We start from the raw sequence: 22,850 nt of genomic DNA, 5'->3' as shown, positions 1-22,850 counted from the left end.
AAGTAAAAATCATTTTTAATAGAAACTAATTATAAAGTTGCACATAACATGCTGATTGACCTTTTTATTTAAAAAAAATCGCTTTCAAAAGTCTACATAGCCTTTAATTGTTGCTAAAAAGGGCAACATGACACAGTAGGGAGCAGATATTAATACTATCGTTCTTATAAATCAGAACCGTGTCAAAACAGTGACTTTTCCTTGCTAGACGCTTCTGAGAACATACACAAACAGTCTGTATGTACCCGCAAGTTATGGAGACCACCGAGTGCTTTCAGTCTGCGTTTCATATAACTCACATTTCTTTCAACTCATGCCTATCCCACCTTCCCCCAGTCTACTGAGCTAAATCCAGCCTATTCTAGGGATCAGCGGAGGTTCAGCCATCAGAGCTCTACTGATTATTTCGTCATAAAAAATTATAGTGTTAAAACCCCTTCAAGATTGAATTATGTAAGAATGGACAACCCTCTTTAATTATCTTGCTAATCCCCACAAGACTGCATATACATTTATAGAACTTCTACTATCTCTTACCAGAGGTGGACATTGAGGGTATGTTCACACGAGGGCGTCCGTAACGGCTGAAATTACGGGGATGTTTCAGCCTGAAAACATCCCCGTAATTTCAGCCGTCACGGCATGTGCAGGCGCTTGAACGCCGCGTCCATTACGGACGTAATTGGCGCTGCTATTCATTGGAGTCAATGAATAACGGCTCCAATTACGGCCAAAGAAGTGACAGGTCACTTCTTTGACGCGGGCGTCTATTTACGCGCCGTCATTTGACAGCGGCGCGTAAATTACGCCTCGTGTGAACAGACAAACGTCTGCCCATTGCTTTCAATGGGCAGATGTTTGCCAGCGCTATTGAGGCGCTATTTTCGGACGTGATTCGGGGCAAAAACGCCCGCATTACGTCCGTAAATAGGCCGTGTGAACATACCCTAAAGGTGTCCTGTGAAAAGTGGTTCTGCGGCTGTGTCCTCTAGAGTGGACCTCATACTGGGCATACTGACCGCAACCCTTGCTGCCTCCACACAATATCACGTCCTAATCCTGCATCTTGGCAGAATAATGTGGTTGTGGATCCACTGGATTTCACCCCAATCAGAATCCATCTTTTCGTTTTTTGTTTTTTTTTAAACAAGCAGGAAATCCATTGTCTGCTATAAATCTTAAAGGGGTTATCTTATGAAGACAACCCCTGTCCATATGCCCCATTAGGGCACATGGACATCATGGAGGGATTCCCTAACTTGGAAACCCCATCTACCGATCATCTGAATCGCCGCCATGTAATACTCAACTCACTCTGCAGCGGCAGCAGCATTCCCCAGCAAAATGAGCTGTTTGCCAGAGGTACCAGTAGCGGGACCTGGGGCGATCAGCTTATCGCCACAGGTGCCGCATTCTGAAAGGGGTTGTTTCTGATGAGATAGCCCCTATTAAGACCCCTTTATACAGAACAGCTTTTTAAACCACTGACTAATAATTGGCCGTTTAGAAAGTTGTTCCCAAGGATCAGATGCACGTTTTCAGCGGTAAAATGCCCGTCGTTGAAGGAGCGCCATTGCCACCACTCACAGTTCTTGAGAGTATTTACTGATCATACCGCAGATAACAATAACTTGTACGGCAGCGCAAAATTACTTTAATTTACAGGTAATACACACATAATAATTGGAATATGGAAATTTACTTAAACAAAATGAGTTTACATGTCCGTAAGATGTGATGTAACTGTGATGTACATGGATGATACATAGCCTGGACTCCACGGAAAAACTATTACTACCCCAAACAGTATATACATACTTACAATGCGTGACGTATTTTAAACCTTACCTGACATTAACAAGGATGTTAAATGATTTTAGAGACTTGACGTTACAGATCTCCGGCACGGTCGATACTGAAATAGTAAATGGCGCTTCACCCTCAGGATGTGGCACATTGTACTTCAGGTTAGTCTGCAACACAAAGAGCGAATCTCTGTTATATCAGGAGATAAATTATTTCCGCCTGACGTCATAAAATGAGAACAGACCAAGATCACATGAATATCTTATCTGCATGTGTATTTTTCCTTACCTGCATATACACACAGCCAGGTCCACTGATAGTGGCAGTATATTCTCCAGGGACACTAGACAGGGGAACGCTCTGCAGGAGTAGACGGTTTGAGTCTTCTACATTGAATTTGGCAACTGGGGCATTGTCCAAGGATAAAGTGACTACACGGGGCCCGTCATGGCTGAGAGCAAGATAACCATAGAGAGAAAGAGCCTGAAGAGCAACGACCGTGTCCTGGTTGAAACACAAATCATTGAAAGTTGAGGGTGACAGTGGGAAAAAATTAACAACTATAACAACCATCTTATACAGATCTCCTGTTTCAGGTCCGGTTCAGGGGTGCCACCAGTGTGCATCAGCCATTCCTGCTGAAGGGGGCACCGCCAGGATTCGGAATATTATATGTATAGCAGTATTATTTAGATTGTATAGCACTGTTACTACATTACTTTATGAATGGAGCTGTTATTTGGTCACAATATGGTGGTATTATTTTAGCACTCTATGGTGGCATTTATTTAGGCATTGTGTGCCACTGTTATTTTGGCACTGTACAGTATATTATTTTGTTATTTGGGCACTGTTATTTTGTTAATTTGGAACTGTAGGGTATAGTTATTTGTATACTGTATGATAGTACACCATATGGGGGGGCAACAATGGATGATACCACACAAGGCACAATTTAGTCACCCAGTTCCTAAAACAGATGAATAATCTAAGAACTATAAACTTTCATGTGTCTGTCAATTTTTCTACTTTTTTACTTCATTTTTACTTCTGTACCACAGAGCTCCATACTTTTAACACATATCTAGTATAATGAGAAGGAGCACGGCTGGGTTTGTTAGCGATCCTATACGGTTGTATATTTTAGTCATGGATCTGGCATCTTGCCTACTTAACAACAGTAAATAATTTCACAAGTGGTGTTCTGTTGTATAGCAACTTCTTCTTCAAATGGACGTAATAAAGGCACGGGCCAATAGATTGATTGCCAGACAGGCAATATTGCTTTGGTATACTAAGTATACCAAAGTATTATAAAAGTGATCAAATGATCGCCAGGTGAAGTCCCCTAGTGGGGAAAAAAAATTATAAAAAAAAAGTTTATTAATAATAAAAAAAAAAAGTGTTCACAGTAATAAAGATAAAAATAAATATAAAAGAGTTAATCATTAAACGTACGGCAAAAATATATCACATCCTGAAAAAAACAAGCCCATGACAACTACATCGATGGAGAAATACAAAAGTTATGGCTCTTGGGATGCAACGACATGAACAATTTTTTTCCCATGAAATCTGATATTATTGTTAAAAAGTGGTAAAACATAAAAAAAACATACATATTTGGTAACGCCATAAACGTACCAACCCATAGAATAAAGCTAACATGTCATTTATGCCACACGGTGAACGACGTAAATTTAAAACTGAAAAACCCTATGGTGGAAATAGGGTGTTTTTTTTCCCATCTCCCAAGAAAGAATAGATAAAATTTAAGAATTGAGTTATGTACACCCCAAGATGGTGCAATTAGAAAATAAACTCATCTCTTAAAAAAAACAAGCCCTCCTACGGCTACGTCGATGGAATTCTAAAAAAGTTATGGCTCACGAAAGGCGAGGATGAAAAAAAAATAAAAAATTGCAGTGTCAAAAACTCCAAAACTGGCTGCAGCGGGAAGGGGTTAAACTTACCTTTATTATCTAGTTTATTTGTTTATTAGCTATTAATAAATTTACTAGGCAGGAGAACAAAAATGAGAAGAGTTTTGACTATTACATGAGTTACACGTAATCTACCTGAGTGGATGAAAATCCTCCTGTAGGGTTCTGTTGTTCTATGAGCCAGGTGACGACTTTCGTGGCTGCAGTCAAGTCATCCGCAGTGACGTCCGGTTTGGACAACATGGCCAGCAGCACATAGGAGGTCATCTCAACTTCGATAGATGCGGCTCTTCTATGAGGGGCTCTCACCATCCCTGAACTTTCTGATAATTCTGGGCGATGCCAGTGGACTGTATCATCTGGAATATTAATGATATAAGATATTATTTATTACTAATACATATCCTTTGACTCTAGATTTTTGCACATATACTACAATGGTGTTGTTGAATATCAACTTAATTTATAGAGGAAAATATCATTATTACAGTGGAAGCTACCTACTCAAGCCATATAAACGATATAGAAGATAACATTGGAGCTTGGACCCCAAACAGAAGGGGCCACTACCGTCTGTGGCATACCTGGACCCATTTAGTGCTACCTTGAGAATCATATAACTTAGAAACTCCAACACAGTACATGGTATTTCGATGTTAATGGTACTGTAGCACAAATTATGTGTTAGAGAGTCCATGAAAAAAGAATCCATGAGGAGCGCTAAAGTGGGTTTTAGTCCCTTATGGAGCACCATGTCTAGTAATTTTGTGAATAAATGGGAGTTCCAAATTATGAACCCCCATTGATGAAATATTTTGGCTTAGCTATATAATATTATAGTAGATACAATTAGGTGGAATTCTCCTTGAAAAGGTCATGCACATGGCAGAGGCGTGTGCCTGTATAGAGGCACATGTAGTCCCTACAGTTCCGTACTATGTAGGTGTAGGCCCCTGTGTACCACCATATAATGCCTCCATAATACAATGCTTCTCGGGGACAAGATCTCTGTAATGCAGCCTCCGATACTTTAGATATTACATTTATGCACCTTTTTTAATGGCCTTTTCATCCAGGGATTGAAGGAGACGAGAACGAAGGTCCATTCTTCCAGCAAGAGTAAAAGCATAAGCCATTAATGATTGTGTATATATGTTGTTTTCAGTGATCAGTGCGCTCTCCAGGCAGAACAACGCATTTCGGACTACAGCAGTCTATGGAGAGAATAATTTCACTTATATGGCTGCTCTCTATATATCAATGATTCCTGATCCCCATGTTCTACCGTACCCTCCCTTCTTTATGGATTATATATATTATTGAGTACGATTACTGGAACAGATAAATATCACAATACTAAGCCAACAAGATATTAATCTTTAGTTAGCAGTTGAAATTAATTCAACCTTGAAGGATATTCACACCTTTAAAAGGAATTTAAAAAAAATAAATAAAATAAACCAATGATTTATGTGTTTTTAAACAACTTTTAAATGGACTTTTATTAGAATTTTTGTATACATTGCATACATAGATACTGTATCGTTCTTTCTGAGCCGAGTGCAACAGTTCAGCTGAACTGACGGTTTGGCTGAAAGCGGGTCCTGCGAGTCTCTGACACACAGGATCCAGCTAATATCGATCACATCTACGTTCATAGATCTCGCTTTTGTTTTACTTCCCTGTTATGAATTGGGGTAACTAAAGTGAGGCCTTAATTTTCAGCTTTGGAGTGCAGTTAGGCTTAGGGTATGTGCACACAATAACTGCATTTACGTCTGAAATTACGGAGCTGTTTTCAGGAGAAAACAGCTCCATAATTTCAGACGTATCGGCTCGTACTCGCATTTTGCGAGGCGTCAATTACGGCCGTAATTTGGAGCTGTTCTTCATTGAAGTCAATGAAAAACGGCTCAAATTACGTCCCAAGAAGTGTCCTGCACTTCTTTTGACGAGTTGTCTTTTTTACGCGTCGTTGTTTGACAGCGATGCGTAAATGACAGGTCGTCGGCACAGTACGTCGGCAAACCCATTCAAATGAATGGGCAGATGTTTGCCGACGTATTGGAGCCGTATTTTTCCAGGCGTAAATCGAGGCATAAAACGCCTCGTTTACGTCTGAAAATAGGTCGTGTGAACCCAGCCTTATTAGGGCATATGGACATCATAAAGGGCAGTCCAAATCTATGAGTCAGAGCAAAAAGCTGCGAACAAGAAGCGGTTCTTGCGTTTGTGGACTCGAATCTGCGCATGCTTTGTGAAATCTTGTGCCATTTCACAAAGTAATGCAATCTCATGGCTTGTAGTTGCGGAGTGCACAAATTGAGACTTTGTCTAATGAGATGTAGGTAGAAATAGACACCTACTGTTAATAAACACTATACGTAAAAGTGTTATGACAAACAGGGTTCACTTTATATGGAACTTGCTTCATTAAAGGGGTTTTCCAGCCCCTAAAAATTGATGAACTATTTTCAGGATAGGCTATCAATAGTTGATAGGTCGTGGTCCGATCAGCTGTTTTGAAGGGGGTGCAGTGCTTGTATGAGCGCTACTTCCCCTTCATTTCTTCTTGCTCACTGTGAATCATCGACACGGATGTAGCAGCTGTCCACAGGTATTGCAGCCTTCTTCTCCCATCCACTTCAATGGGGGAAGACACTACATGTGTGTCGATGATTCACAGTAAGCAAGTAGAAATGAAGGGGAAGCATCGCTCATACGAGCACTGCACCCCCCTTTCAAAACAGCTGATCGGCGGGTGTCCCAGAAGTCGGACCCCAACCGATCAGCTATTGATGGCCTATCCTGAGGATAGGCGGTGAATTTTTAGAGGCTGGAAACCCCCTTTAAAACCCGCAAAATATGTACTCCCCACTAATGTTATGTAAAGAATATATAGAGCTTCAGAGTTCTGCTACCGATACAGAATCTATATCTTTAACGTCACTATGAGACCAATTTCCATATTGAGTCAAGTTGTTTGGCATGACAGATTACCGTATTTTTCAGACTATAAGATGCACCTGACTATAAGATGCACCCAGGTTTTAGACAACAAAAAAAATTTAATTTTTTTACTACTTTTACTAAGCAAAAACTATTTGTTAAAAAAAATTATTTGTTCGGTTTCTCCACATTCTGAGAGCCATTTTTTGGTACATACGATTTTTATTTTTTTTATCTTTTACACTGTGCTTGGGGAAAAATGGGAAAAGGTTTTGTTTTTTTAACTTTTAATATATTTTACACTCCTGAAAATGTATCTTTTTACACATTTTATTAGTTCCCCCAGGGGACTTGAACCAGCGATCATGAGATCTCTGGTACAATACACTGCAATACATGCTGTTTCCGTAACTACTATTCAGTTCTATGGGAGTTACGGAAACAGCGTGGCTCAGCGAGTTACTCTGTTTCCGTAACTGGACCATGTACGCAGTTTTCGGAGCTACCGAGTTCCGGAAACAGCGTAGCTTGCGGTGCTACACTGTTTCCGTAACTCCCATTCATTTCTATGGGAGTTACGGAAACAGCGTAGCTCAGCGAGCGATCGGCTCTTTACGTAACTCCCGCCCACCTAACCAGGAAGTGGCCGGGAGACAGTGGAGCTGGGTAAGATAGAGTGAGGCTTAGGGGGCCCCGTTCTAAAGATAGGTGCATCCCAGAGGTGGGAACCACATCTATCTGACATTTATGACATAACCTGTGGATATGTCATAAATGTCCTTCATGGGAAAACCCTATAAATGGCGCGTTTGGTATTGACCGCGGCATTTAACTAGTTAAACGGCCAGGAAGAGCGCCATCGAGCTCCAAACACCATCCCCCCTCCACTCCATGATGTGCGGGCACATCATGGGTCGGGAAGGGGTTAAGTAAGAAGCGGTCAGGGGGCCCGGCGTGCCGCGTCCCTTGACTGCCGACTATAAAACGCAGGGACTTTTTAGCAAGATTTAGTCTTGCTAAAAACTGCGTCTTATAGTATGAAAATACGGTACTTCTAATAAAAATTGAACAAAAAAGTAATGAACCCATTTGCCATCCTGTGCGGATACCAAAGACCATGGTCCATTGGTGATAGAATAGTTTCAAATCGATTTATTTTGCCTCTTCTTACATACCTGAGAAGGACTAATGTGAATGGAACGTCTACTGTGTTCACTTACCTTTGCTGATATGGGAAATTCCAATAATGCAATGGTAATGTATGCAGCCAATGTGACTTCATCATCTACTCCCCCCTACAGAGAAGAAAGCAAGTTATACGAAGACCAACCTAATATACTGTATTTAATATAGCCCCTATATACAGTATGAAGATGCTATTTTTTGAGGGATGACACAGTAAAGGTTAATGTGATGTTTTATAAGTCAGCTGCGGGACCTATGATTGCAATAAATGGGGGTCTTTGACTAATGTTATTTTTGTGCTTTACTTTACAATTGTTTTTTACCCTTTCCCTTATCCTTTCTCTGATCAATCTGCCCACTTATGGCACCATCTACTGTTCTCTACCTCCCTTCATTTTCTTGCTCTCACCTTCATGGCATTGTTAAAGAGATAGCCAACATTTTGGAAGCAGCCATTATTCTTCTGTTGTAGAGAAAGCCACGTAGAAGCAATGGTTGTGTGTAGAGGATCAATGAAAATGTGAGAGCTGGCCCTGGCAAATGACTTCATGACAAAGGCTGTCAACCTGTGAATAGACGTAGTTTGGAAATAGTGAAGCTTTATGAACCATAAAGTTGTATGCCAACACTGGCAGAACAACACGAAGATATGTTTTAAAAGTTCTTAAAGGGGTTGTTCAGTTTAGAAAACCCATTTTCATTTACTGTACCCTGTTAGGGTATTCTGAGGTAATAAAGGGGGTTTCCCTGTTCAGGATCCTCATCTCTTGGCCAGAAAGGAGAGTGGTGACAAAGAGCGTCTCTCGCTCTGGAGGACCTGTCCTGTCCTGCATTACTTAGAAAACCCATTGATATGAATGGGCACTGTGTGATACTTAATTTCCCCTGTGGTGGTGCTGCAGGGAAATTGAGCGTTTACTTACAGGTTTTGCCACAAATTGCAGCAGATTACAGGGGGACACATTGTGATCTGCTTATTGTCAAAGGACCCTACTACCAAGTAGGGATTGTCCAAAATGTAGAGCCTCTTTAAAGATCTTGTCTGCTTTAGAAAACCCATTGTGAAATATTCTATTAGGAAAGTTAATAGAGGAGGTCCCCTGTTTATTAGCAGGAGTGTAGAGTAGCTACAAAAAGCATCTTTAACGCTGGAGGACCTTGCATGTCCATGGATTATATGGACAGTCCATTGATTTTAATGGGAATCGTGTAATGCTTCAGTTCTCCTGCTGTGGCACTGCAGGGAAATTAAATGCTTCCCTGCAGATTACAGCTGATTGTTAGGTATTCCAGCAGCAGGATACCTTGTGCTCATAGTCGGGGGACCCTTCTATGAAAAAGGTATTGTTCTTTAATGGACAAACCCTTTACTGTATTGGTAAGCACCTAGAAATACGGTTATGATTCTGGAAATAAATATTGCTAAGGCTATATTTAAATCTGATTGGTGGGAGTCAGACTCTCGGCACGCCTGCTGTTTTAAGGGGCCGTGCAAGCAAGCAATGTGACTCCTTCATTTCTTTTTCAAACAGCTGATCGGCGGGGGTGCGGGAGGTCCGACCCCCACTGATTAGGTATTCATGGCTTATTCTGAGGAGAGGCCATCAATTATATCTCATTGGGCAACCCTATTACGGATTTGTTTATCCCAAATTTGGTCATTATTTACAAAAATTCAGCAGCCTGCACTTTTTGATCCATCCCTCTTTACACACGCACACCTCTCCTAATTGTTCCTACCAGGTATTTCCTGTTCTCCCTCTTCCATATGCTGGTCCAAATGCACTGTAGGACCCTTCAATGTGTTTGTACGCCAGTTGTTTTTGATACCCTGTATAAAAAATATTCAATGTAAGATTTAGAAGTAATGTAAAAAGAGAGAAAATAGAGACTTAAAGGGGTATTCCCATCATAGACATTTATGTAATATCCAAAGGACATCTCCAGAACGCAAGTCACTACCTCCGTCCTGTCATTTCTATAGGAGTTAAAGGCAATGTAAACCTTTGAAAGGCAATTTTTTTTAAAATAAAAGGTCAGTCAGTGTGATAAGTGCAACTTTATAAATACTGTTATTAAAAATTATTTTCTTTTTCAGATACAGCTGCTCTGTATTCTCTATACAGAGCAGCTGTATCTTTCGCTGAATACTGCTCCTGTCAGGTCCGCGGTTCTGACGGGTTCAGTGACAGATGTGATAGATTACAGGTGGATCCTGCGTGTCAGAGACACTGAACCCGCCAGATCCGCGGGACTTACGGATTCAGGTCATAGCGAAAGATACAGCTGGTCTGTATAGAGAATATAGAACAGCTGTATCTCAAAAAGGAAAATTTATTTTTAATAAAAACTAATTATAAATTAACACCAAACACACTGACTGACTGACCTGTTTATAAAGAAAAAAAGAAATTCCCCTCAAAGTTTTACATAGCCTTTTAGGAAACAGCCATTTCCAGAACTCCCATAGAACAGAATGGAAGGAACCGTGCACGTGTGTGGCGACTTCTCCATTCATTCTCCGCCTAGATGCAGTTTTTGATATGCCATAATTATCTATGATGGGAATACTACTTTAAGTCTCTGTTTTCTGTGCTTGCATGGACATAGGTGCGGGTATACAGTATTTTAAAGGCGATTAAATGTTATCCCCTAATCACAGGATAGGTGATAACATGCTGATTGCTAGGGTGTGAACGCTGGGGCTGCGACCAATCACAAAAAGGGGGGTCTTGTTTCTCAGAATGAATGGATCGGCTGTTCGCGCAAGTGCCCTGCTGCTTCATTCGTTCTCTATGGTACTGCCGTAGATAGCTGAGAGCTGTACTCGGCTATCTCTGGTAGTTTCATAGGCAGTGAATGGATCGGCAGTGCGCATGCGCAACCTGCAGCTCCATTCATTCGGAGGAACGGGACTCCCGTTCTCATGATCGGTGGGGGTCCCTTCGGTCAGACCCCCACCAATCAGCACGTTATCACCTATTCTGTGGTAAGGGCATAACATTTAATCTTGGGACAAACCCTTAAATTTAAAAAACTGTTTAAATGCAACCAGGACTACTCCTGCCCCCTGATTCAACCCATACTGTCAATCACTCTGTGTGGGCGGGGGAGCAGGACTCACAGGCTTTCTCTATGAGTCCTGACAGCAGTTAAACAGCTTTTAGCATAAAAATACTTAATTAAGTCAAAAGTATATATTCCCGAGTTTACTGTCTCCACTTTTATCCAATACTGCCCTCAGATTTAAGAAAGCCTCTCCACTTAAACAGCATTTCCCCTTAAAATAAGAACTAGGAGTAAAAAAAACATTTAGTCAGCTGGCCTTATCTGTTTCGATATGTCTGTTTTGGGGAATTCTAAAGGGAGCCCATTACAGCTTCGACAAGGATTACCATCTAATTGTTCATATAATGATTAATCTGCCTAGATACAGATGTGTCCTTCCTTACCTCTTGGCTCAACATATCCTGAGATAAGTGGTGCGAGATGATCAGCTTTGAATTAAAACATTATTTTGCACTTGTTACGTCCGTGGTCGCTGACCACGAACTCCTCCCATCCTGTCGACGCCCTTCTCTCCAGAGATGTCTGCACATGCGGCCATCCTGTTCCGCAGCCACCACTAGGGTGCGCTCACGAGCTCAGTCCAGCCTTCAGGAGCCAGAGCACACACATGTGTGAGATTGAGCTGATTGTTCCCAGATCACCCTGGACTATAAGAAGGGCTCTGCCCCTCCCTGCATTGCTTGAGCTTTGTTGTTGTTACCCTAGTCTGTCTTTACAAATGGTCTCCTAAGTGTTTTCAAGTTCCCAGTGTTTACCGTTCCTGCTACCTGTAACCTGTATCCCGTGCTATCCTGGTCCAAGTGCCGTATTGAGTTGGAGTCGTGCTGCGCTGAGTACCTGTCCTGCTACACCATGCCTGGTGCCTGCCTGCTGCCTAGTCCCAGCCGAGCCTGTCTTGCTACTGTCTGAGCTACCACAGATACACCTATACAAACTATAGACTGTGTCCTGTTGGCCAGCTGCCATACCGGTATGGCACAGTGGGTCCACGTACCCAACGTGACAGCGATATTCTGTAGAGAGTTGTTTATTCTATACGTATACGTGGCAACCCAGTGGTTGTAATGTGAATTGCAGCCTGTCGAGGGTTTTGCTAGCATGTCGCAATAATGTATTGAACTTGTATCGTGAGAAATTGGAGTCCTTAACGAAATTCGCAAGAAGGGAAGTGTGGACACTTCTGTATGTAATTATATGGAAGCATATAATATATAGAATATTTAACGTGGTAGTTGATGTGGTAGCCATATTGGTTGTCACTGAGCTTTTCCAGAAATAGACAATATGCGGGTATACCTAGACTACCACCTGTACAAAACTAAGACATTAATAGCAGGTGGTTTGGTTTGGGTATTTCAGCAGTATTAAAGGGTGTATTAATCAGTATCATAGATATAGTGTATTAGTCAACATTATAAAGGTTTGATGGTTTGTATGTACTCCAGCCACAGAAGGCCACCAGATGAAAAGTTATAGGAGTAGAATGACTGCACATCTCTTACCAGTTCTCAGGTAGCTCAGGGCTTTTTTTTCGATCTCCGGAGTAAGCTGATTTGTTTTATTGAGATACTCCAAAATATAAATATTAGGTGTGAACAGGGCCATGTTTTGTTCTCCACATCCAAATGGCAGCTGAAGGAGATTTCCCAAATTCTGCATGGCAGTTCCCATGACATCCCCTAAAAAAGTATGAGACATTTATCATTTCTATCAATTTGAATATAGGGCATTTCTTTTGGCCACATGAACACGATGTTATGTGTGGATTTCCCGCAGCATAATACAGTACCAGAAAATAAAATAATTAATGTAATTGGCGGAATCTACGCTATTGATTCCACAAAAAAAAACGGAAACCGTACAAAACCAAGACAAACGGAAACCATTTGCAACGGAAGCGTTATACAATAATGAAACCCACCAATGACAGAGAAGTAAGCACGAGGAGAACCTTCCACCACTTGTCTTGGGAGTTTCAGTGAAATCGGCTCAGAAATTTCAGCACCTGAGTATAAGATTTGGTAAACATTATATCACTTTACATTGCTACATATTTTATCACTTTATATTACTATACATATTATATCCCTTTATATTACTATACATATTATATCCCTTTATATTAATATACATATCACTTTGTATTACATTATATATTATATCACTTTATATTACTATACATATTTTATCTCTTTATATTACTATACATATTTTATCTCTTTATATTATTATACATATTTTATCACTTTATATTACTATACATATGATATCACTTTATATTACTATACATATGATATCACTTTATATTACTATTCATATTATATCACTTTATATTATTATACATATGATATCCCTTTATATTACTATACATATGTTATCACTTTATATTACTAAACATATGATATCACTTTATATTACTATTCATATTATATCACTTTATATTATTATACATATGATATCCCTTTATATTACTATACATATGTTATCACTTTATATTACTATTCATATTATATCACTTTATATTACTATACATATTATATCACTTTATATTACTATACATATGATATCACTTCATATTACTATACATATGTTATCACTTTATATTACTATTCATATTATATCACTTTATATTATTATACATATGATATCCCTTTATATTACTATACATATGTTATCACTTTATATTACTATACATATGATATCACTTTATATTACTATTCATATTATATCACTTTATATTACTATACATATGATATCACTTTATATTACTATTCATATTATATCACTTTATATTACTATACATATGATATCCCTTTATATTACTATACATATGTTATCACTTTATATTACTAAACATATGATATCACTTTATATTACTATTCATATTATATCACTTTATATTATTATACATATGATATCCCTTTATATTACTATACATATGTTATCACTTTATATTACTATACATATGATATCCCTTTATATTACTATACATATGATATCACTTTATATTACTATACATATGATATCCCTTTATATTACTATACATATGTTATCACTTTATATTACTAAACATATGATATCACTTTATATTACTATTCATATTATATCACTTTATATTATTATACATATGATATCCCTTTATATTACTATACATATGTTATCACTTTATATTACTATACATATGATATCACTTTATATTACTATACATATGTTATCACTTTATATTATTATACATATTTTATCACTTTATATTACTATACATATGTTATCACTTTATATTACTATACATATGATATCACTTTATATTACTATACATATGATATCCCTTTATATTACTATTCATATTATATCACTTTATATTACTATACATATGATATCCCTTTATATTACTATACATATGATATCACTTTATATTACTATACATATGTTATCACTTTATATTACTATACATATGATATCACTTTATATTACTATTCATATTATATCACTTTATATTACTATACATATGATATCCCTTTATATTACTATACATATGATATCACTTTATATTACTATACATATGATATCACTTTATATTACTATACATATGTTATCACTTTATATTACTATACATATGTTATCACTTTATATTACTATACATATGATATCACTTTATATTACTATTCATATTATATCACTTTATATTACTATACATATGATATCACTTTATATTACTATACATATGTTATCACTTTATATTACTATACATATGATATCACTTTATATTACTATTCATATTATATCACTTTATATTACTATACATATGATATCCATTTATATTACTATACATATGTTATCACTTTATATTACTAAACATATGATATCACTTTATATTACTATACATATGTTATCACTTTATATTACTATACATATGATATCACTTTATATTACTATACATATGATATCACTTTAAATTACTATACATATTATATCACTTTATATTACTATTCATATTATATCACTTTATATTACTATTCATATTATATCACTTTATATTACTATTCATATTATATCACTTTATATTACTATACATATTATATCACTTTATATTACTATACATATGTTATCACTTTATATTACTATACATATGATATCACTTTATATTACTATTCATATTATATCACTTTATATTACTATTCATATTATATCACTTTATATTACTATTCATATTATATCACTTTATATTACATTATATATTATATCACTTTATATTACATTATATATTATATCACTTTATATTACTATACATATGATATCACTTTATATTACTATTCATATTATATCACTTTATATTACTATACATATTTTATCATTTTATATTACTATACATATGATATCACTTTATATTACTATACATATTATATCACTTTATATTACTATACATATGATATCACTTTATATTACTATACATATGATATCACTTTATATTGCTATACATATGATATCACTTTATATTACTATACATATGATATCACTTTATATTACTATACATATGATATCACTTTATATTACTATACATATTATATCACTTTATATTACTATACATATTATATCCCTTTATATTACTATACATATGTTATCACTTTATATTACTATACATATTATATCACTTTATATTACTATTCATATTATATCACTTTATATTACTTTATATATTATATCACTTCATATTACTATACATATGATATCTCTATATTGCATTATATATTATATCACTTTACAATACTATACATATGATATCACTTTATATTACTACACACATATCACTTTATTTTACTATACATATCATATAACTTTATATTACTATACATATTTTATCACTTTATATTACTATACATATATCACTTTATATTACATTATATATTATATCACTTTATATTATATTATTAAATTATATATTATATTACTTTATATTACTAATATTTACATATTACATCACTTTATATTACTAATATTTACGTATTATATCACTTTATTTTACTATTTATATTATATCACTTTACATTACTATACATATTTTATAAATTTATATTACATATTATATCACTTTATATTATTTTACATGTCACTTTATATCACAATACATATTATATCACTATACATATTTTATCACTTTATATTACTATACATATTTTATCACTTTATATTACTATACATATTATATCACTTTATCTTACTTTCCATATATCACTTATTTTACTATACATATTATATAACTTTATATTACTATACATATTGTACCCATAAATAATTTACCTTTTCCACAAATCATAGCTGTTTGTGTTTCTTCTTTTTCCACACCCTCTGGCTACAATTCCAAAAAAATAGGGGAAAAAAGGGTAAATATACATATATACTGTATATACATACATACATACATACATACATACATATATCCATTTTTACAATTGTTTGGTTAAATAGATTAATAGGAAGCCTGGAAATGTTTACACTATTTGTTTGCTGTAATATAATATAAAACCAAACTTGCCAATTTGGAAGAGATTTCTAGGTATATTTTCACCACATTTAAAACAACACATCAAAGCAGATCTGTTATCATAGTGTGATGCTCTTTGTACGGGCAGCAAAGTATAGGGACGGGTCTGCTTAGCCCAAACAGCACAAAAAATATTTTGCCATTTGGCTAACAGCAGCTGATAAAGAATAAAGCAGACTCAGTTATAGTCCTCTGTAAATATGACAGGTTGCATGACAGGCACCGGGAGAGCGCCCCCCTCATAAATACTATGGACACGTAACTGATAACCTGGGGCCTTGTGAAATCCCCGGTTTGCTGCCTATTTTTTGGAATTATATGAATTAAAGGGACAAGGAGTCTAAGTCCTGAAGCCTGCACCCTAGACAGAGGCTGAAAACTGTGCTACTCCATACTTTTTTTTATATCTATCTATCTATCTATCTATCTATCTATCTATCTATCTATCTATCTATCTATCTATCTATCTATCTATCTATCTATCTGTCTGTCTGTCTGTCTGTCTGTCTGTCTATCTGTCTGTCTGTCTGTCTATCTATCTATCATCTTTCATCTATCTATCTATCTATCTATCTATCTATCTATCTATCTATCTATCTATCTATCTATCTATCTATCTATCTATCTATCTATCTATCTATCTATCTATCTATCTGTCTATCTGTCTGTCTGTCTGTCTGTCTATCTATCTATCTATCATCTTTTATCTATCTATCTATCTATCTATCTATCTATCTATCTATCTATCTATCTATCTATCTATCTATCTATCTATCTATGTATCTATCTATCTATCTATCTATCTATCTATCTATCTATCTATCTATCTGTCTGTCTGTCTGTCTGTCTGTCTGTCTGTCTGTCTGCCTGTCTGTCTGTCTGTCTGTCTGTCTATCTTTTATATGGCACATTAAAGTGATAAATATTAACAAACCAACTTCTTTATGTTTATGTCTGTGATCCTTCTGCTGTACTCACCTCAACTAAAATAGATTTAATGACTGTGTCTTTTCTGCCTTGTGCTGGGATTACAATCTCATTGCCACAAAAACCTTCTCCGTGTAGAGTCTGTGCGCTTACTGTAAAGTTCACTTCACCTGGAATAAAGAGAACAAGTGAGGGTTTCATATGTTGATCAGTTAATTTACAAGCATTAAACTAAAGGTGTCCAAACTTAGTTTCAAGTTTCACTCCAACCCATAATAATGTTTAATGAGTGTGACCAGATCATTCATAGGAAACCTAAACAAACATAAGAACATATAGACTATATTCATATAATACCCTACTTATCATCAAACCCACAAAACCAGAGCTACACAGCAGCAAAGAGAACAAATCTATCATATCAAATACGAAAGAGCAATCCCCAAATATTTTTGAACAGTCCACTAAACTTTTAAGGGGGTGACATAGTTTACACTGCCACCTTGCAGCCCTGGGGGTCTTGACTTTAGCCAAGGCAACATCCCCATTGGGTTTGTATGTTCTCTCCAGGCTTGTGTGGGTTTCCTCTGGTTTCACCCCCACCCTCCAAATGCATAATGATAGGTTAATTAAATCTCTATGAAAACGGCCATAGAGTGTACAATGACATGACATGTGAATATAAGCCCCGAAGGAGACAGGGACCGGTGTGAGTGAATGCATTCTCAGCATTACAGAATATGTTGGTGCCATATAAACAAAGATAAATCAATAACATTGTCACCTAGAGATGTTAGCGTCACTTCCCAAGAAACGGTCACTTTGCCATTCGCATCTATGCAGTAATTCTCATCATCAGTGCTTATTTTTTTGGCAGTGAATTGATCAGATTTTTCCAAACCAATGTTCATCTAGGTAAATAGGAAGAAGGTAGAGAATGACTACAGGACATCAGAGGGATTAGGTGATGAGTTTATAAGGCCGCATTACCCACTTACCCTTATGGTTTGCTTGAGGTAATTAAACACAGTGGCCTTTAAATTGAACTTCTCGCCCCGGATTGCTGAGTATGGTACCGTTATCTCCAGGAAGAATGGCTGGAAAGTTACCAGTGAGACCGGCTCTACAAGACCAAACCCAGCTTCTTCGGATGTACAGAACATGCCAACGTTCCAGGTTGTGATAGTATCCGGTACAGTCAGCTTTAAATTAGAATGTCCAATGGACCTAGAAAGCAAATTACAATATGACGCATAAATATCCTGTGATACAGACAAATCCGAAAGAAAACTCTTCTTCAGGCCTCTTCTTCGCCTCCGGCAAGACAGTAAAGCCTACTGACTCCCTCACCTCGTGTATCTACCATCTATCCTTATAGATTGCAAGCTCATATGGACAGGGTTCTTACTTCTGTAATAGAAGGAGAAATGTTTTTGCTCTATAAAGGCTTACTACAAGACTCCCTTTTCTTCATAATATCAGTAACATGTGCTGCGGCCACAGAACAGGTCGCGTAATAGATCAGATGTCTCGCGGGTTGCAAAAACAGTAAAATATATATTTGTAATAACCCAAATGAAACTGTTTGATCTTTTCTTCCATGTACACTTGATTCGCCTCTAGATCCATCTTGGGTTGAATTGTCAATGTGGCTTTAACTCTTACTAAATACTTACTCAATCTCAATCAAGTCCCACAGCCAGGTTTCAGGGAACAACTTCCTCTCAGTTTCAATAAGCTCGACGGTTTCCATCATATAAGTGAGTCTTTCGGACATTGGATGTGACTGTACTCGATGCATGTAAGCCACCCCTGGAGCTCCTGGACACATAATAAAGTATTGATATTATACAAAGGATTGACTCTTTACTAAAGCTCTGTTCACATCACATCACCAAGGAAAGCCGATCATAAACGAAGCAGCACACCCGAGTATCTTAAAAGTTTAGTTACCCTTTAATATCCTGTTCCTGCTACCTATTTTTTGAGACAAAATTACAGTGTTATAGCAACAATTTCCGGTGTCCTTCCAATGCCCAAAACGTCCTTGTTATGATCTTCCTAAAGTGGTTATTTTTTTCCTCCAGAAACAGTGCTACTCTTGTTCAGAAGCTGAGTCTGGTAAATGCTGGTGTGTCAACTGATTGGGGCTGAGCTGCAATACCAGACATAGCCAATAGACAAGAGTGGCGCTGTTTATTAAGTAAAAAATAAAAAAAGCTGAGTTTTTCTAATTAACTTTAAAGGGGTTTTCTCAAAATCATAAATTATCACCTATCCACAAGGTAGGTGAACATTTTCTGATCGCTGGGTGCCCTACCACTGGGATCCACACCGATCGTGATAATGGGGGTTTTAAAACCCTAGCTTCTCTTTACTGCATCTGCCACAGTGAGGAGGAACCTGAATGGAGCAGTAGTCGAGTATGCACCCGCAACTCCATCCAATGTCTATGAGAATGACGAAAACAGCCGAGCGCTGTACTCGGCTGTTTCCATCATTCTCATAGGCTTTGAATAGAGTTTAGGATCCCTGTTTTCACACTCGGTTGGGGTGGATAAGTGATAATTTATGATTCTGGGAAAACCCCTTTAAGTTACTGACATGAAGGGAATCACTGATAATACAGTACAATAATAAGCACAGGTCCATGCAATTGCACCGCTCCATAGTCCCAATGGGATTCAAGTCCATAGTACCACAACTACACCTTTGAAATATTATTTCTTTTTTATAAAAATGTCTATCAGTGTGATTTGTGCAACTTTCAAAATAGTTTTTATTAAAAATTAATTTTACTTTTTCAGATAAAGCTGCTTTATATATTGTATATACAGCAGTTGTATCTAGCGCTGAGACCTGAATCCGTCAGGTCCGCGGCACTAATGGGTTCAGTGTCAGCGGGTCCTGTGCGTCTCTGACACACAGAATCGAGCTGTTACCGATCACATCTAAGTTCATAACTTAGATCTGATCGATAACAGGTGGATCTGACACGCAGGACCCGCTGACCCATCAGTGCCGGCTTCAGGTCTCAGCGCTAGATAGAGCTGCTCTGTATACAGGATACAAAACAGCTGCATCTCAAAAAGTAAAAATAAGTTTAAATAAAAACTATTCTGGAAGTTGCACTAACATTTCTTCTAAAAAAAAATAAATATTGATTTTAAACAGCCTTTAAAGATCCCTAGTCATTATAGCACTTGTAGTCTGTTAAAGGTATATTAGATAGTAACGTCTACTTCTACTGTGATGAATGTAAAACATAAAAGATTAAATACCGTAGCCGTATTGATATGCATTAGAAGAACTTTCTGGGCAGATGACTGGGATTCTGACCATCGTGTTTGTGGCAACTTTCAGACCCAGGCTCTAAATAAAAAAAATAAAGAACTTATGTGTTAATTGTGCAGCAGAATTAAAAAAAACTAGACTAACATTAAGGACATACAAAAAATGAGAAATCAATATTTGATTAAGCAAGAAAGATAGAGAAACACGGATCTGGATGCGTTATAGCCCTATGTTGTAGGGTTCAGAAGTGTACCACTGTGTTATATCCAGTATAGGGCCCGAGGGGGCGGTGTATGACACAGGCAGTCAAAGAAAACCAAAGAGAGAATACCAATGTCATGTCCCACCCTTGTAGGACCTGCACAAGGTATAACACAGTATATACTTTTTGCCTAGTTTGTTTCTAATTTGTTTTTAATTAGACCCAAGTATGCATTGTAAAAAAAAAAAATGTTAGAACATTGAACTAAAGGAAATACTAACCTTTAAGATGGCATAGGAGTCGGTGTCCCATTCAGGGGCGGATGGTCTGTAATACACTCCATGCATAAAGATAGGCTCCAACTTTAAGCAAGGATCTTCCCGTTCCTCTTCTAAGTAATGGCCATCATGGTTGTAACCAGACAAATCAGTAACTGGCAGCAAATCATATATCTGAATAGTAAGATCAAAAGTGTAAAACACCCTCAATTTCTATCTCATATCAAATCAACCCAATCTATCTGAAAATAGGAATTTTTCGTACCGATTTTGCTGACAGTTCAGCCTCAGGTTTCAGCAGTGATACACTGATATCTACAGCCCGCAATGCACAAAGAGAGTTTGGCAGAGCAAAGAGGGTGAGGTCGACTTGTGATCCTGGAAGAACTTCATCGGCAGAGAAAGAGAGCTTCACCTAAATAAAATCAAGGTAACAAATAGGTAAACTCAAATCACAACATAGGGCCAGGTCACGCTATGTATTTTGATGTGGTCTTTGCATTTATTTTTTTTAAACTAGAAACTAGGTATGGACCCCAAAAAAAGGAGACATAGTTAATTCTGCGGAATTTCCGCACCGGAATTCTGTGCGAAAAAAAACTGCAGCAATTACAGTAGCAGCAAAGTGGATAAGGTTTCAACAAATCTCATCCACACGCTGCCGAAAAAACGTACTGAGAAAACGTTCCTACATTGACTTGATTTTTAATCCCCCTTTTCCCCTAAAATATCTTTTTTTAATCCCTTTTTTATTTGTGTAAATTCAATAAAAAAAAGTCTATACTTACCACTCAGGCGTTGTCATAGCGACAGCTCCCTCGTTTTAGCAATCGGTTGGGGTCTCAGTGCTCAGACCCTCACCGATCAAAACTTTTGACATGCCAAAAGTTTTTTTAAAGTTTAGTTACCCTTTAACGTTGTAGCTATTTAGTTATTTATTTGTAATTCCCTGGGGGAGGCCATATTGGAATCATACACTTTCTTCTAGTATTCCTTCCTGGGGATACGTACACTTTCTTCTTGTCTGAAGAGACTGTGCAGCAGGGTGGGTGTGCTTTATGGTAGTTGCAAGAAATGTCACAGAAATGTCAATAGACTATTGCAGTCTCCAGGAAGTGATGGAGTACAGCCCCTCCCCAAGGACTAGGGATGGCAGGGGAGCTACATACAGAGCCTTATCTGTGTACAGTGATCCTATCCTTCCATATTCAGACCTCCAGCAGTACCATAGAGCTGTCATCTGTCATTTAATCCCCTACACTCTGCTGACTTATCTCAGTCCCATCATGTATGTTCTGTAGTGGCCAGTGTGAAAACGGAAATATTTCAATATTTGTGAACAACTGATTTAATTAATATTAAATTTTCTGATGATACATTCAATTTAAATAGAGATTATTTAATAATCTGCAGAAGACTAGTAGTGTAGCATTAGATCTTCTAAAACGCAGAGAGCTTTTTTAAATCTCTTTAACATCTGTTTGGGGCTGTCCACACCTGCATCACAGGCTCCATTAGGAGCTTCAGTCACAAATTCCATTAATTATGTCCGGAAAAATTATGGAAATCATGACCCGGCAGAACCCATTAAAGTCAATGGGTTCTGTCGGGTGCCATTGGTTTCCGGTATTTTCGTAGTTCTGCTTCTTTGACGGAGC

The 22,850-nt window shown here is 37.1% G+C and overlaps 1 protein-coding gene across 1 annotated transcript in view; it reads right to left on the bottom strand.

Annotated features, from left to right (window-relative positions):
- Window positions 1-22,850, bottom strand: part of A2M (alpha-2-macroglobulin) — a 73,281-nt gene that overhangs the window by 5,451 nt on the left and 44,980 nt on the right. The window contains exons 15-31 of the mRNA XM_075843205.1: window positions 21,458-21,607; window positions 21,196-21,366; window positions 20,700-20,790; window positions 19,095-19,239; window positions 18,417-18,645; window positions 18,203-18,329; window positions 17,470-17,588; window positions 16,248-16,299; window positions 12,874-12,957; window positions 12,455-12,631; window positions 9,624-9,714; window positions 8,293-8,449; window positions 7,919-7,993; window positions 4,801-4,963; window positions 3,885-4,108; window positions 2,095-2,310; window positions 1,849-1,973 (exon numbers count right to left, since the gene is read on the bottom strand). Of these exons, the coding sequence (XP_075699320.1) occupies window positions 1,849-1,973; window positions 2,095-2,310; window positions 3,885-4,108; window positions 4,801-4,963; window positions 7,919-7,993; window positions 8,293-8,449; window positions 9,624-9,714; window positions 12,455-12,631; window positions 12,874-12,957; window positions 16,248-16,299; window positions 17,470-17,588; window positions 18,203-18,329; window positions 18,417-18,645; window positions 19,095-19,239; window positions 20,700-20,790; window positions 21,196-21,366; window positions 21,458-21,607 (2,396 nt within the window). The remainder of the gene's footprint in view (window positions 1-1,848; window positions 1,974-2,094; window positions 2,311-3,884; window positions 4,109-4,800; window positions 4,964-7,918; window positions 7,994-8,292; window positions 8,450-9,623; window positions 9,715-12,454; window positions 12,632-12,873; window positions 12,958-16,247; window positions 16,300-17,469; window positions 17,589-18,202; window positions 18,330-18,416; window positions 18,646-19,094; window positions 19,240-20,699; window positions 20,791-21,195; window positions 21,367-21,457; window positions 21,608-22,850) is intronic.

The sequence above is a fragment of the Rhinoderma darwinii genome, chromosome 11 (assembly GCF_050947455.1).
Source record: "Rhinoderma darwinii isolate aRhiDar2 chromosome 11, aRhiDar2.hap1, whole genome shotgun sequence".
In the NCBI taxonomy this organism is placed as follows: Eukaryota; Metazoa; Chordata; class Amphibia; order Anura; family Rhinodermatidae; genus Rhinoderma; species Rhinoderma darwinii.
Note: the sequence above shows the minus strand (reverse complement) of the source record. Positions and strands in the feature narration are given on the sequence as shown.